At 40.4% G+C, this 17566-nt stretch overlaps 1 protein-coding gene across 1 annotated transcript in view; it reads right to left on the minus strand.

Moving 5' to 3' along the window:
- CDH18 (cadherin 18) overlaps window positions 1-17566 on the minus strand; it is a 1155399-nt gene that overhangs the window by 89170 nt on the left and 1048663 nt on the right. Inside the window, exon 9 of the mRNA XM_077269711.1 lies at window positions 11045-11163. Within this exon, the coding sequence (XP_077125826.1) occupies window positions 11045-11163 (119 nt within the window). The remainder of the gene's footprint in view (window positions 1-11044; window positions 11164-17566) is intronic.

The following is a 17566-nucleotide window of genomic DNA, read 5'->3' on the forward strand; positions in this document are numbered from 1 at the left end:
GCATGGACCTGTAGGCATGGCCACGGAAGATTACGTGTCCATTACGGCGCAATGGGTTAATGTGGTGGATGCATGGTCCACAGGGGACAGCCTACTAAGTCTGTCTGCAGTCCCTAATTCAAATTGTCCTCCACTGTCTAAATCGGAACTTCCACCTTCTGGCTTTCGGCCTATAGTATCAGAAATTAAACTGCATTTGGCCTTCAACTTTGGTTAGGGCCTACTAACGGCTTCTGCCCCTCCCTGGTGTTGCCCTCAACTAAATAAAGCTGAGCTTCAACCTTCTGCTCCAAATTACCATTTTGAAAAATGCAATAGGCTTTTCAGGCCTACTAAAGGAGTCTGTCTGTGTGCCCCTGCCTGGTGTTGTCCTCAACTAAATAAAGCTGAGCTTCAACCTTCCGGCTCTCATTATGTGGTTTAAAAAAAAAAAATGGTGGTTAGGGCCTACTAACGGCTTCTGCCCCTCCCTGGTGTTGTCCTCAACTAAATAAAGCTGAGCTTCAACCTTCCGGCTCTCATTATGTGGTTTTAAAAAAAAAAATGGTGGTTAGGGCCTACTAACGGCTTCTGCCCCTCCCTGGTGTTGTCCTCAACTAAATAAAGCTGAGCTTCAACCTTCCGGCTCTCATTATGTGGTTTTAAAAAAAAAAATGGTGGTTAGGGCCTACTAACGGCTTCTGCCCCTCCCTGGTGTTGTCCTCAACTAAATAAAGCTGAGCTTCAACCTTCCGGCTCTCATTATGTGGTTTTAAAAAAAAAAATGGTGGTTAGGGCCTACTAACGGCTTCTGCCCCTCCCTGGTGTTGTCCTCAACTAAATAAAGCTGAGCTTCAACCTTCCGGCTCTCATTATGTGGTTTTAAAAAAAAAAATGGTGGTTAGGGCCTACTAACGGCTTCTGCCCCTCCCTGGTGTTGTCCTCAACTAAATAAAGCTGAGCTTCAACCTTCCGGCTCTCATTAAGTGGTTTTAAAAAAAAAATGGTGGTTAGGGCCTACTAACGGCTTCTGCCCCTCCCTGGTGTTGTCCTCAACTAAATAAAGCTGAGCTTCAACCTTCCGGCTCTCATTATGTGGTTTTAAAAAAAAAAATGGTGGTTAGGGCCTACTAACGGCTTCTGCCCCTCCCTGGTGTTGTCCTCAACTAAATAAAGCTGAGCTTCAACCTTCCGGCTCTCATTATGTGGTTTTAAAAAAAAAAAAGGTGGTTAGGGCCTACTAACGGCTTCTGCCCCTCCCTGGTGTTGTCCTCAACTAAATAAAGCTGAGCTTCAACCTTCCGGCTCTCATTATGTGGTTTTAAAAAAAAAAATGGTGGTTAGGGCCTACTAACGGCTTCTGCCCCTCCCTGGTGTTGTCCTCAACTAAATAAAGCTGAGCTTCAACCTTCCGGCTCTCATTATGTGGTTTTAAAAAAAAAAATGGTGGTTAGGGCCTACTAACGGCTTCTGCCCCTCCCTGGTGTTGTCCTCAACTAAATAAAGCTGAGCTTCAACCTTCCGGCTCTCATTATGTGGTTTTAAAAAAAAAAAAGGTGGTTAGGGCCTACTAACGGCTTCTGCCCCTCCCTGGTGTTGTCCTCAACTAAATAAAGCTGAGCTTCAACCTTCCGGCTCTCATTAAGTGGTTTTAAAACAAAAATGGTGGTTAGGGCCTACTAACGGCTTCTGCCCCTCCCTGGTGTTGTCCTCAACTAAATAAAGCTGAGCTTCAACCTTCCGGCTCTCATTATGTGGTTTTAAAAAAAAAAAAGGTGGTTAGGGCCTACTAACGGCTTCTGCCCCTCCCTGGTGTTGTCCTCAACTAAATAAAGCTGAGCTTCAACCTTCCGGCTCTCATTATGTGGTTTTAAAAAAAAAAATGGTGGTTAGGGCCTACTAACGGCTTCTGCCCCTCCCTGGTGTTGTCCTCAACTAAATAAAGCTGAGCTTCAACCTTCCGGCTCTCATTAAGTGGTTTTAAAAAAAAAATGGTGGTTAGGGCCTACTAACGGCTTCTGCCCCTCCCTGGTGTTGCCCTCAACTAAATAAAGCTGAGCTTCAACCTTCTGCTCCAAATTACCATTTTAAAAAATGCAATAGGCTTTTCCGGCCTACTAAAGGTGTCTGCCCCTCCCTGGTGTTGTCCTCAACTGAACAAAGCTGAGCTTCCACATTCTGGCTTTCGCCCTATACTATCAGATATTAAACTGCATTTGGCCTACTAGTGTGGTTAGGCCCTTGAAACAGTGTCTGCTGCTCTTGGGTTTGCTACTCCACTGAACAAAGCAATGCCGCCTGTTTAGTCCTGTTACCAATTTTGAACTGCATGTAGCCTACTTTATTCTTTGGCCCTATATCTGTTTCCTCCTCATCCTGCCCATTGCCCAGCCACTGCTAAATGAGTCTGCTGGTACATTGACCTAGACCACTACATTCCCCTTGTACTCTACACAGCCAGAATCTGTCCCTGCTGAAAGTAAGGTTCCCCTTCCCGCATGTTATACCACCTTACACAGGGACAAAGAGGAAGGTGCAGATGAAAGTGCAGGTTCCTTCATCAGGTGGGGGGGCATACTCGTTGGCGACGTCACTGGCACAGGGCCCCTCAGAGTACGCAAAAGTGTCGCTGCTGGTGGGAGGCGCCCCCGCCATGCAAACACACCGCCGTACTTTGAGGGGCCCTGTGCCAGTGGCAATGCGAACGAGTGGGCCCCCCCCCCTGCTTGCTCAGGATCACAGCACTTGCAACTTTTAAATACTTACCTTTCCCTGCAACACCGCCGTGACGTAGTCCGCATTTCCTGGGCCCACGAAAAACTTGAGCCGGCCCTACTCCCCCCACAACTTTTGCCAAATGACCCCCAATTCCCTATGCCCAACTATTATTATAAAGTTAATTAAGATTGACAAGCTTCAGAAACAAGAATGGATGTTTTTGGCATTAAAATGGGCACTGTAGGTGTTTTCCTGGCCTCCACTCACTGCCGACTATGCTTCCCCATTGACTTGCATTGGGTTTCGTGTTTCGGTCGATCCCCGACTTTTAGCGATAATCGGCCGACTGCACTCGACTCGACTCTGGACAAAATCGGGTTTCCCAAAACCCTACTCGATCTTAAAAAAATGAAAGTCGCTCAACCCTAGTGTAGACAAAAGGGAAAAAGTGCGGGACCTGCTGTGGAGGTGGTGCTCTAGGTAACTGTGTTATTTTATGCAGAGACGAGTCCTGGCTGGAAGAAGTGATGGTGGTCTTTGCTGGATGAAAAAAAGCAAAGATGAAGAACTTTAGCTAGAGACATCACTGGTGAGTCAGAGTGTTACCTGTACACTAACAATACACACTGTATACTATATACAGAGCTCCTGTGTATAATGTCACTGGCAGTGATGATCACTTTATTACCTGTACACTGACACCTTATGCAGAGCTCCTGTGTATAATGTCACTGGTGATCCCTCTATTACCTGTACACTGACACTATATACAGAGCTCCTGTGTATAATGTCACCAGTGATCACTGTATTATCTGTACACTGACAGTAAATGCAGAGCTCATGTGTATAATAATAATGTCACTGGTGATCACTGTATTACCTGTACATTATACACTATATACAGAGCTCCTGTGTATAATGTCACTGGTGGTCCCTGTATTACATGTACACCCACACTATATACAGGGCTCCTGTATATAATGTCATTGGGGATCACTGTTTTACCTGTACACTGAATCTGTGTACAGAGCTCCTGTGTATAATGTCACTGGTGATCCCTGTATTACCTGTACACTGACACTATATACAGCGCTCCTGTGTAAAATGTCACTGGCTGTATTACCTGTACACTGACAGTAAATACAGAGTTCCTATGTACAATGGCACTTAGTGTTGTGCTCTTTTAAAATTAATGATCAGTATTGTAGTATTCAGCCACTTCTTGATGGTAATATGTGGACAGGTCATGATGTGGTAGTATTTGTTCCTTGTATGTGGTATTATTCAGTCACTATGTGCTGGTAATATGTGGTCTGGTCATGGTGTGGCGGTATTTGTTCCTTGTATGTGGTATTATTCAGTCACTATGTGGTGGTAATATGTGGTCTGGCCATGGTGTGGCAGTATTTGTTCCTTGTATGTGGTATTATTCAGTCACTATGTGGTGGTAATATGTGGTCTGACCATGGTGTGGCAGTATTTGTTGCTTGTATGTGGTATTATTCAGTCACTACGTGGTGGTAATATGTGGGCTGACCATGGTGTGGCAGTATTTGTTCTTTGTATGTGGTATTATTCAGTCACTATGTGGTGGTAATATGTGGTCTGGCCATGGTGTGGCAGTATTTGTTCCTTGTATGGTATTATTCAGTCACTATGTGCTGGTAATATGTGGTCTGGTCATGGTGTGGCGATATTTGTCCCTTGTATTTAGTATCAATGGAGGTTTAACATTTTTTTAATGTAGGTGACATCTTTCCCTTAAAGAAAAATACATAAAAAATGTATTTATTTTTAATAGTTTGGAGCAGAGTAGGGCCCAGACGAAAGAGTCTACCATGTCGTGGTGTCAGCTTAAAAATTCTTTTGGTCAGAACAAAAGCTGCTGGCTATGAATGTGATTTGGTGTTTGATGGGAACTATTAATATCTGATTGGTGAGGATGTGGTGGAGAAGTTGAGTTTTTCCAAGAATGGGTGGTGGGACGGTGAGATGGAGCTGGTGTGGAGCCTGGGCGGAGTCTCAAGGGAACCCAAAAATTTTGCCAGTATGGGGCTCTGAAATTCCTAGTTTAAACCCTGGTCTGTCTCACAAGCTGCAGACCGCAGTTTCCTGAAACTTCAGTGTGCTCATGCAGGCGACGCAATGACATTATTGCTTCATGCTGCTCTACAGACCGAAAGAGAAAATGGAGAATGCAGTGCCAGGAATCAGGATGAGGTGAGTATAAACTTAATTATTTTTAAAATGGAGAAATGGGGACATCATACTATATTTATATATGGGGGAACTGGGGCCTTCTTACTACATACATGGGAAGACCTGGGGCCATCCTTCTATACATATGGGATAACTGGGGCTATTATACTATATATATATAGGGATAACTGGGGCCATCATACTCTATATATGGGCAACTGGTGCCATCGTATAGTATGAAGTATGGGATAACTTTATACTATATATAATATATATATAAATAAAAGAAACTGTGGGGACCATCATATGGGTGCTGTGGGGCCACAATATTCCATATAGGGGGTTGTAGGGACATGATACTATATATAAATGGGATGTGGGATCATACTAAATACAGGAAGCTGAGAGGTACATAATATCGCAATTAAAGAGCTGTAGGGGACCATCATACTATATATATATATATGGGCTTTTGGAGATATACTATTTCTGGGGAGCTATAGTATACGGTATATAGAAAACTGTAAAGCCTCATACTATATATGGGAGGCAGTGGAGACATCATATTGTATATCCCATATCTACGTACCAGCCTGTTTTTAAAGCCTGTTATTTCTGCTGCTTTAATGCAATGGCCAGAGATAAGCAGGGAAAAGGAGGGCCACCGTAACTCGAGGGCCACTGCCTTGTGATTTCCCCCCAGGCTGAAAAGTGCCAGCCAGCCACTGGTTACCACCCTGCCGATTCTCCGGGTCACACTGCACTCTGTGTAGCCTGTGGAGTGTTGGTATGAGGCGCAATAGGTTTCCATTAAAAAAGAGACTTCTGGTTGATGCATAAAGCATAGAGTGAGCAAAAGAGTATGAAGTGCAATGATGTCACTGAGAAGAGGAGCAGAATGGCCCTGGATCCCGGAAAAGATTGCGGTAGGTTGGTATATTAGCACATATACACTACACTGCATACATACAGTGGGTATGAAATTGAAAACAAGGCAAACAGAACAGGTAATAGTATAGAAATGAAATCATAATATAAGAAGAAAAATATCCATATAAAAGAGCCTGTGCATGGAAATGTGTGGGACACACTAACTAACTGAAAATAAAAACCACTAAATAAAACTAGTGCCATTGTCCAAAGTAGATGCAAATCATGAAACGTTTATTATAATTACAAAACAACAAAGATTACGGGCATAAATATGGGGGGTACGTAACAACATAACACATGGAAGCAAAAAGTCAGGCGGTAGCCACTACATACCCCGGTGGGTTCAAGTCGGTGTGGTTCCCTGCATATACCGGTATGTTTACATTGCTGCATTACATGGCTTGTTTTCCACTTGGATTTACTCTTACTGTACTACTGGTTGCATAGACCTTGGTATCTATCCAGCCCATTATTTACCATCTGGCAGCACATACCCCAGCTATATGTAGTGGCTACGGCCTGACCTTTTGCTTCCATGTGTTATGTTGTTACGTACCCCCCATATTTATGCCCGTAATCTTTGTTGTTTTGTAATTATAATAAACTTTTCATGATTTGCATCTACTTTGGACAATGGCATTAGTTTTATTTAGTGGTTTCATACAGTGGGTATGGAAAGTATTCAGACCCCTTTAAATTTTCTGTTTCATTGCAGCCATTTGGTAAATTCAAAAAAGTTCATTTTTTTTTCACATTAATGTACACTCTGCACCCCATCTTGAATGAAAAAAAAACAGAAATGTAGAAATGTTTGCAAATGTAATAAAAAAGCTGAATTATAATGATTCTCCGATGGTTCAACTGCTTCATTGGAGTCTAGCTGTGTTTAATTAAACTGATAGCACTTGATTTGGAAAGGCACACACCTGTCTACATAAGATCTCACAACTCACAGTGCATGTCAGACCAAATGAGAATCATGAGGTCAAAGCAACTGGCCAAGCAGCTCAGAAGCAGAATTGTGGCAAGGCACAGATCTGGCCAAAGTTACAACAGAATTTCTGCAGTACTTAAGGTTTCTAAGAACACAGTGGCCTCCATAATCCTAAAATTGAAGAAGTCCGGGACCACCAGACATCTTTCTAGACCTAGCCATCCAGCCAAACTGAGCAATCATGAAAGAAGAGCCTTAGTGAGAGAGGTAGAGAAGAACCCCAAGGTCACTGTGGCTGAGCTGCAGAGATACAGTAGGGAAATGGGAGAAAGTTCCACAAAGTCAACAATCACTGCAGCCCTCCTTTCTTTCCGGCCTTTATGGCAGAGTGGCCTGATGGAAGCCTCTCCTCAGTGCAAGACATATGAGTTTGCTAAAAAAACACATGAAGGACTCGCAGACTATGAGAAATAAGAATCTCTGTTCTGATGAGATGAAGATAGACTTTTTTGGTGATAATTATAAGTGGTATGTGTGGAGAAAACAAGTCACTGCTCATCACCTTCCCAATACAATCCCAACAGTAAAACATGGTGGTGGCAGCATCATGCTATGGGGGTGGGGGTGTTTTTCAGCTTGAGGGACAGGACAACTGGTTTTTATTAAATGAAACATGAATGCGGCCAAGTACAGAGATATCCTGGATGAAAACCTCTTCCAGAGAGCTCTGGAAAAATAACAAAGGAGTGGCTTCAGAATATCTCTGTGACCATTCTTGACTGGCCCAGCCAGAGGCCTGACCTAAACCCAACTGAGCATCTCTGGAGAAACCTGAAAATGGCTGTCCACCAACGTTCACCATCCAACCTGATGAAACTGGAGAGGATCTGCAAGAAAGAATGGCAGAGGATTCCCAAATCTAGGTGTGAAAAACTTGTCACATCATTCCCAAGTAAATTCATGGCTGTAGTAGCTCAAAAGGGTGCTTCTACTCAATACTGAGGAAAGGGTCTGAATACTTATGACCATGTGATATTTCTGTTTTTCTTTTTTAATAAATTTCAAAAATTGCTACATTTCTGTTTCTTTCAGTCAAGATGGGGTGCAGAGTGTACATTAATGAGAAAAAAAATGAACTTAATTTACCAAAAGACTGCAATGAAACAAAGAGTGAAACATTTAAAGGGGTATGAATACTTTCCATACCCACTGTATATATAAAGATATGTTAAAATATTCTTTGAGAAAATACTTCTTTAAAATAGTTCATGCTAAATCTACTAGACCAGAGGTGTCAAACTGCATTCCTCGAGGGCCGCCAACAGGTCATGTTTTCAGGATTTCCTTGTTATGCACAGGTGATAATTTAATCACCTGCACAGAATGATTCCAGCACCTTGTGGAATGCTAAGGAAATCCTGAAAACATGACCTGTTGGCGGCCCTCGAGGAATGCAGTTTGACACCTCTGTACTAGACTGGATCTGGTCATGAAGGTTTAAAATAGATAGGAACTAAGTTAGTTATAACATCAGTGCATTATTCTACTTTTTTCGTGGATGTACAGTATAGCACTCAAAGTGTGACTTGTAGTGGGTAAGAACATGCAAATTATGTGGCTATCCAATTTGTTTTATGCTACCTCTAGCAAGGTGTAGTTGAAGTATTAGGTTTCAACAGTACTATATAGGCATTGAGTAATGTAGATAAAGTAACTGTTTTTGCACATATCACAGTCGAAAACTGCATTATGAAAAAAATAAAACACAAGTATAACTTCTATGGCTGTTTTGACCATGTATACTGAATATGTTAAATATTATACACTAATCTACTGTGACTATTCAACTTTTAAAGACTAAGTATATGGTTATTAGCTTACAGTTTGCTCACAATGCACATGCACGCTATCACATCATGATGATCTCTTTAAGCATATCCCATCTCAATTAGGTACTGATAAATATTCTATTTTATTGTGGCTCAACATTACCTGTGTTTCAAACACAAATTTGAAATATTCTGATATAAGTTGTCTATGCTGTACGTGTTGCTATTGAGTGATCCTGTTGTGAATAAGAGGATTTGAATGACTCTGCAAGCATGTCGCGATATTAGATTAGTTTTGAATTTATTGAAATTTTAGTAATTTATTTTTTTAACATTGGCGACCTCATGTTCCCAATCTCATGATATAACCAATCTGAAAGGGAGATAAAAAGGACACATCTTTTTCAGTGCGTTTTAGAAAAAACACACACACAAACATGGGGAAATTATTAAAATTCTGTAGAGATTATCAAATTTGAAACCAGGATTTTGATAATTTTCTAGCCCGATACCTTATTATTTTCAATTCTTCACTCTTAAGGATTCTACTAGCACAAATAAACTTATTTTATCACCAAACCCCAGCTAGAATCTTAGCTTAAATTTGTATCAGTATTACTTAACGAGTTTTTATTTTTCAAATACTTAGCCACTTATCCAGTCGTTTTCTTCTAACAAAAGACAATGCGTTTCTTGCTGTGTAAGTACATTAAATGCAGGGTTGACATAAATGTTATAACCAGCTTTTGTAGAATTCTGGCAACTGTATCCATTATTTTCAAATACATCTTTCCTTCACAAAAATATTTTATGAAAGACGCAGTGTCTTAAAATTAGAACTGCAGATTTCTATCTGTAAAATCAGTTAAGAGGTTTGGTGCACTATACAATTTTAGAGAGATCTAGAAAATACAAGGGTTGTGTGCAGACATATTGCTATAATAAAGTACTTATCAGCAGGTTTGCTCCATAGGTAACATTATATTGATAGAAATAAAATACATGTTTTTCATATATAAAATGATAATGGAGAATATTAACAAAAACTGATAATGGCAATTGCCACAGAACGTAGACATTATCCAAAAATGAAGTAGTCACAATAAAAAAGATGGAAAACACCATCTATAAAAAGCTTATAGGTAATTAGACAATGACATACTGACATACTGTACACAGAAGAGATTGTTTAAAAAAGTTCAAAATTAACACCATCCCATTATGAAAACAGATATAGCCGCTCAGTTTTGTAGGGCCTTATACTTGTTTCTTCCTCTATGCCCCTAGTACTAGCCATTGGTCAAATTTCCCAAAAAATTGTTTGGTAATGACATTGTTTCTTTAAAAAAGCTATTCTCTGCTTCAGGAGTTAAAGTGAACCTCACATCTGATACATGCTGCCCAATCCGTGGAAAAAATGTATCAGTCACAGCTTATGTGAACACCGCCGGGTATGTTTGACTGTGAAATGGTGTTTTAGAGAAAATCATACTTTAAAAGCTGCCCGCTGATATAATTTGAGAGATCTCTGCCTACACACGCATATTCACATAGACATATCAATCCAGTGCCGAGGACAGGGGAAAGTCGCCCAGTAATGATAAGCAAGTGTGCTCGTTACTCAAGTAGTCCGAAGATGCTTGGATGTTCTCCGAATATCTTGGGCTGTTAGACAACCTGAACACATGCAGGGATTGCCTGTTTAGTAGGGAATCCCCACATGTATTCAGGCTGTCTAGCAGCCACAAATCATGCAGCTGCGGGGACACAAACATAATCTACGAGCACGCCAAAATACTCGGCGACCACCCAAGCATGCTCGGAAATCTTGAGTAAGGAGCACACTCGCCCATCACTACCACCCAACACCTCCCTGTACAACTAGTTTATTGTGCAGTCTCGGTCCCTGGTGGCTATTTAAGAATCTTTTTCACTGAAATGTCTCAACTCTTCAGAGTCAAATATGCCTGGCTGTGTTCATGCAGCCTGGGCCTCCTGATACATGCTGACCACAGGTGTCTGGTTCTCTTTGAATGAGACTAACTTTTTAATGAGACCATGTGCTGATATCTTGTCCAGGTTAAACTAACAAATTAACATAATGTTTCCAATATACCTTACATTGTTTATTATTTTAAATAAATTATTTGAAACTTATTTCTCTGTTTTTTATTCATTGTGAATATTTGTCCCAAGAGTTTACCAAGAGAAAAAGAAAATTGCAACAAATTTTAAAAGTTTGTCTTCAAAAATGACTTTCTGCACCGAATAACCTTAGAATCTTAATAACAAATGCTGATTTCCCATACTAATGCCTGTAAAACAGTTACAAGTTTATTTATACAGTATAAACTACACATTGATTTTATTTTAAGTATGTTTTTGTTGTTTACTAATTATTTTATGGAGAATTTCAAAAATGTTTCCAGTATGAAAAAAAGGCTAGACTTACCTGCCCAGGTCTCCCATTCTCACACACAACTGCATCTTCATTTTCAATATGTGGTGGGTTGTCATTCACATCTAATACTTTAATAGCCACGGAAACATAGCTCACAAGAGCTAGATTATCTAGAAATAGTAAATGTTATGTTAATAAATAGTAAGAAAGATTACAATCAAATTTCTTTCCAACCAACCAATGTATGTAAACTCATCACTGAGGTCAATATTATTTTTTCTTATAAATTATGGAAATAACATCAATACAATGAAAGGAAATCTGTGACCACATTTGACTTATCTAAACTATTAATATGGACATACAGGTATAGACTGATGAGAAACGTCATCCATATATGCCTCATATCAGATGCCTTGTTATTGATAAATTATTTTTTATCGCTTCACGTAAACAATGTCATCCTGGCTATGGGGAGGACGTTGCCAAGAAGATAACTTTGTCTCCGCACTTCATCTCCATTTTTCTTGCATCCATCAGCCTTTCTTCATACCTGTGATCTCGGCCACTTTAGAGGAAATCTTACTCAAGCACATTACTGTTCTCTTCTTTCCTCCGCAGTCTTCTGCTCTCATAGGGTTATAGGGCTCAAGTGCCAGTATACTATAACCTGTAGTCTTTTACCTGCATGCTCATATTAACCCCTTCACCCCCAAGGGTGGTTTGCACGTTAATGACCAGGCCAATTTTTACAATTCTGACCACTGTCCCTTTATGAGGTTATAACTCTGGAACGCTTCAACAGATCTTGGCGATTCTGACACTGTTTTCTCGTGACATATTGTACTTCATGATAGTGGTAAAATTTATTCGATATAACTTGCGTTTATTTGTGAAAAAAACGAATAATTGGCTAAAATTTTGAAAATTTCGCAATTTTCCAACTTTGAATTTTTATGCCCTTAAATCACAGACATATGTCACGCAAAATACTTAATAAGTAACATTTCCCACATGTCTACTTTACATCAGCACAATTTTGGAACCAAAATTTTTTTTTGTGACGGAGTTATAAGGGTTAAAATTTGACCAGCAATTTCTCATTTTTACAACACCATTTTTTTTAGGGACCACATCTCATTTGAAGTGAGGTGTTTCACAGGAATTTTTGGAATGTTTAAATAAAAATAAACATTTAACTTTTTTTTCACACAAAATTTATTTCAGCTCCAATTTGTTTTATTTTACCAAGGGTAACAGGAGAAAATAGACCGCAAAATTTGTTGTACAATTTGTCCTGAGTACGCTGATACCCCATATGTGGGGGTAAACCACTGTTTGGGCGCATGGCAGAGCTCGGAAGGAAAGGAGCGCCATTTGACTTTTCAATGCAAAATTGACTGGAATTGAGATGGGACGCCATGTTGCATTTGGAGAGCCCCTGATGTGCCTAAACATTGAAACCCCCCACAAGTGACACCATTTTGGAAAGTAGACCCCCTAAGGATCTTATCTAGATGTGTGGTGAGCACTTTGACCCAACAAGTGCTTCACAGAAGTTTATAATGCAGAGCCGTAAAAATAAAAAATCATATTTTTTCACAAAAATTATCTTTTCGCCCCCATTTTTTTATTTCCCCAAGGGTAAGAGAAGAAATTAGACCACAAAAGTTGTTGTGCAATTTGTCCTGAGTACGACGATACCCCATATGTGGGGGTAAACCACTGTTTGGGCACACGGGAGAGCTCTGAAGGGAAGGAGCACTGTTTTCCTTTTTCAACGCAGAATTGGCTGGAATTCAGATCGGATGCCATGTCCCGTTTGGAGAGCCCCTGATGTGCCTAAACAGTGGAAACCCCCCAATTATAACTGAAACCCTAATCCAAACACACCCCTTACCCTAATCCCAACAGTAACCCTAACCACTCCTCTAACCCAGACACACCCAACCCTATTCCCAACCGTAAATGTAATCCAAACCCTAACCCTATCTTTAGCCCCAACCCTAACTGTAGCCCCAACCCTAGCCCCAACCCTAGCCCTAACCCTAGCCCTAACCCTAGCAATAACCCTAGCCCTATCACTAGCCCTAACACTAGCCGTAACACTAGCCCTAACCCTAGCCCTAACCCTAGCCCTAACCCTAGCCCCAACCCTAGCCCTAACCCTAGCCCTAACCCTAGCCCTAACCCTAACCCTAGCCCCAACCCTAGCCCTAACCCTAGCCCTAACCCTAGCCCCAACCCTAGCCCTAACCCTAGCCCTAACCCTTGCCCTAACCCTAACCCTAGCCCTAACTCTAGTCCTAACTCTAGCCCTAACCCTAACCCTAACCCTAATGGGAAAATGGAAATAAATAAATTTTTTAATTTTTTTATTTCTCCCTAACTAAGGGGGTGATGAAGGGGGGTTTGATTTACTTTTATAGTGGGTTATTTAGCGGATTTTTATGATTGGCAGCTGTCACACACTGAAAGATGCTTTTCATTGCAAAAAATATTTTTTGCGTTACCACATTTTGAGAGCTGTAATTTTTCCATATTTGAGTCCACAGAGTCATGTGAGATCTTGTTTTTTTGCGGGACGAGTTGCCGTTTTTATTGATAACATTTTCGGACATGTGACATTTTTTGATCGCTTTTTATTCCGATTTTTGTGAGGCAGAATGACAAAAACCAGCTATTCATGAATTTCTTTTGGGAGAGGCGTTTATACCGTTCCGCGTTTGGTAAAATTGATAAAGCAGTTTTATTCGTCGGGTCAGTACGATTACAGCGATATCTCATTTATATCTTTTTTTTATGTTTTGGCGCTTTTATACGATAAAAACTATTTTATAGAAAAAATAATTATTTTGGTATCGCTTTATTATCAGGACTATAACTTTTTATTTTTTTGCTGATGATGCTGTATGGTGGCTCGTTTTTTGCGGGACAAGATGACGTTTTCAGCGGTACCATGGTTATTTATATCAGTCTTTTTGATCGCGTGTTATTCCACTTTTTGTTCGGGGGTATGATAATAAAGCGTTGTTTTTTGCCTCGTTTTTTTTTTTTTCTTACGGTGTTTACTGAAGGGGTTAACTAGTGGGGCAGTTTTATAGGTTGGGTCGTTACGGACGCGGCGATACTAAATATGTGTACTTTTATTGTTTTTTTTATTTTATTTAGCTAAAGAAATGTATTTATGGGAATAATATTTTTTTTTTCTTTATTTAGGATATTTTTTTTATTTTTTTTTACACACATGTGGGGATTTTTTTTTTTACTTTTTTACTTTGTCCCAGGGGGGGACATCACAGATCATTGATCTGGCAGTGTGCACAGCACTCTGCCAGATCTGCGATCTGCTGTGCAGGGCTGCAGGCTTACCAAGTGTCTGCTCTGAGCAGACACTCGGTAAGCCACCTCCCTCCCTGCAGGACCCGGATGCCGCGGCCATCTTGGATCCAGGACCTGCGGCGAGGAGGGAGGTAGGAGACCCTCGGAGCAACGCGATCACATCACGTTGCTCCGGGGGTCTCAGGGAAGCCCGCAGGGAGCCCCCTCCCTGCGCGATGCTTCCCTATACCGCCGGTACACCGCAATCATGTTTGATCGCGGTGCGCCGGGGGTTAATGTGCCGGGGGCGGTCCGTGACTGCTCCTGGCACATAGTGCCAGATGTCAGCTGCGAAATGCAGCTGACACCCGGCCGCGATCGGCCGCGCTCCCCCCGTGAGCGCGGCCGATCGCGTATGACGTACTATCCCGTCGGTGGTCATACGGGCCCACCCCACCTCGACGGGATAGTACGTCAGATGTCAGAAAGGGGTTAATAGTTTAGATAGGTCAAATATGCTGCCAGATTCCTTTTAATGAAAAAAATAATGCACATAAGTGATAGTGTTATTAATTCAGTAGACTAGCAACTGAATTTATTGCATATAATATAGATGATGACTGCTTTTTTCCTTGGTTAATATACTGAGAACCACAGTAAAAGTTGAATAGCAGCAGATTAAACATTTATAAAACTTGTTATACATATAAAATGCACTTGGTAAGCAATGATTTATACATTTCTCAATAGTTTTTTTTTACAAATAATTTTACTCAACTATTATAAAATATTAAATTCAAATTCAAATTCAAAATATATTCAAGTAAAATGTTATTAAATTCTCATGTCCCAGAATAATAAAACACTTTGCAATTTGATTCATGCAAATCCCCCCCCCCCCCAAATGCCTGATATTTTTATTCCCATTGTAGAAAAATCCATCAGCATCAGAAGGCTAACATTAGCTCAGTCAAGACCGTATTGGCTTCTGTATATCATCTTGATGCTACCACATTGCATAATATAGTGCAATCAGGAGTGACTATCCTAGCCTTTATGGAAACCTAAGCAGGGAACACAGCAGCCATTTAAAGGTGATTTCAGAAAGTGAGAGGTGGCCCTCATTTTATATCGAGAGCTGTGGAAGGCCTTCATATTGAATTTTGAAGCTATAGATCACATTCATACTTTTTGGGTGGGCCTTATACCATGTGTGTGGGCTGTGGGGGCACTCAAACTTCCTGTGAAATCTGTGGGTGTCATCATATTCTGTGTGGGTACCCTCATACTACCTGGGAGTCAATTATACTGTGTTTAGGGGCTGTGGGGTCATTATGCTATGTATAAAGAGGAGCAATGGGACCATTATTATGTATTGGGGACACTGTAGGTTTTCCATGCTGTGGGAGATATTATAAGATATTATATTGTTTTAGGGCTACCGTCAAAGTATGACAATTTGTGGAGGGCACTGTGATTTCATCACAATCTGTATGTAAGGGGACTGTGGTGTGAAATTGTGGGGGGATTCAATGTGAGAGTATCATGCAGTATGGGATCAGTTTTGAGGGCATTATACACTACAAGTGCCATGAAAAGGGTATTTTAGTGAGAACACCACTAAGGGGTTTCAGCACTGGCATAATTAGCATTAATACCTGTACATACCAGTCACAATATGTGTACCTTTCCTGGATTTTGAAATTTGGTGTGTATGATACGCTTGTGCCAGCAACATTTTTTTTAAAGGGGCAGTTGGAGATAACATGTAATGGTGGCCCATTTTGGAACTTTGCTCTAAGGCTCCTTGTTTTCTATGTACAATATTGTCTCAATGAATGGAAAAAAACACTAAACATTGGACAAATGTTCAAGACAGTAATGTGTTGAACTAGTGCAGCAATGAGTCAAATAGTCCGTGAACAATACTGACATTCAACTGATAAGGTTAGACAGAGACAGCAGCAGTACTAGCAATAACAGATGCAGCGTGACTGATAAGTGATTTTAGCCGGCATCTGTCCTTTTGCATTTGAAATACGCTTGCACTTTTCTTTCTACATTCTTAATGCACTGGAAAGCAGCATATTTTTTATAGAAAACAAACCTGTTAATAAAGGTTGTAATAAATAACAAGTAATGTCCATTTATCTTACACACAGCAATACATGAAGGTCCAGATTCTAGGACCAAAACTTTTTGGTTATTTTTTAGATTGCCTATAAAACCATAAAAAATTGAACATATTTATTTTCCTTCTTGAGTACCAAGAACTGTAAATGCATATACAAAGAGTGGAGCCCTTTTTGAACATCACCATAATATAACAAAAGAGTGCCATATAAATGCAACATTGCTAAAAGAATATTATCCTACACGCTTCTTCTTGCGAAAAACAGAACAGCAGGAAACTCCCATGTTTCTGTTTGCAATGTATGAGAGAAATTCTAGTAGCTACTCTCCATTCACTATCTCAGAGACAACTGAAAATTAAAGAGAAAGTCTGTAGAGGGGAAGATGTGTTTTTAACACTTTCAGCTGCTGAGCAGAAGGAAAATATGGCTTATTTTGTTAAAAAATGACTGATAACTAGAATTTTTGTAAGTCTACAGTGAACACAGATAATCTCAGTCCTGAATAAATTTAAACATGCTGCATGAATGCTTGATATATGATTTAATGTAAAATCTGTTTTTTGGAATTTTTATGGAAGGAAGACTCCTTACTAGTGATGAGCGAGTATACTCTTTACTAGGGTTTTCCCCAGCATGCTCGGGTGATCTCCGAGTATTTGTTAGTGCTTGGAGATTTAGTTTTCGCCTCCTCAGCTGCATGATTTACATGTGCTGGACAGCCTGAATACATGTGGGGATTCCCTAACAAACAGGCATTCCTCCCATGTATTCAGCCTGTCTAGCAGCCATAAGCCATGCAGCAGTGGAAAAGGAAAAGGAAATCTCTGAGCACTAACAAATACTCGGAGACCACCCGAGCATGCTCAGGAAAACCCGAGCAATGAGTATACTCGCTCATCACTACTCCTTACCATTTAGCTGGTAGAAACCATATTATCTCTCTTGGCAATGGATGATATTTAATTGATAATAGGCTTCCCACATCCAACAATTGTATCCAGATTTTTTAAATACATTAGTTATCTCATAATTTGTCCATTTGACTGTATAAGCATAGAGCCTTCTAATGAGACTCGTGTTCAGTGTAAGAATGCATCCGATGTTCCACCCCTATTTC

The sequence above is a fragment of the Ranitomeya variabilis genome, chromosome 6 (genome assembly GCF_051348905.1).
Source record: "Ranitomeya variabilis isolate aRanVar5 chromosome 6, aRanVar5.hap1, whole genome shotgun sequence".
NCBI classification, from domain to species: Eukaryota; Metazoa; Chordata; class Amphibia; order Anura; family Dendrobatidae; genus Ranitomeya; species Ranitomeya variabilis.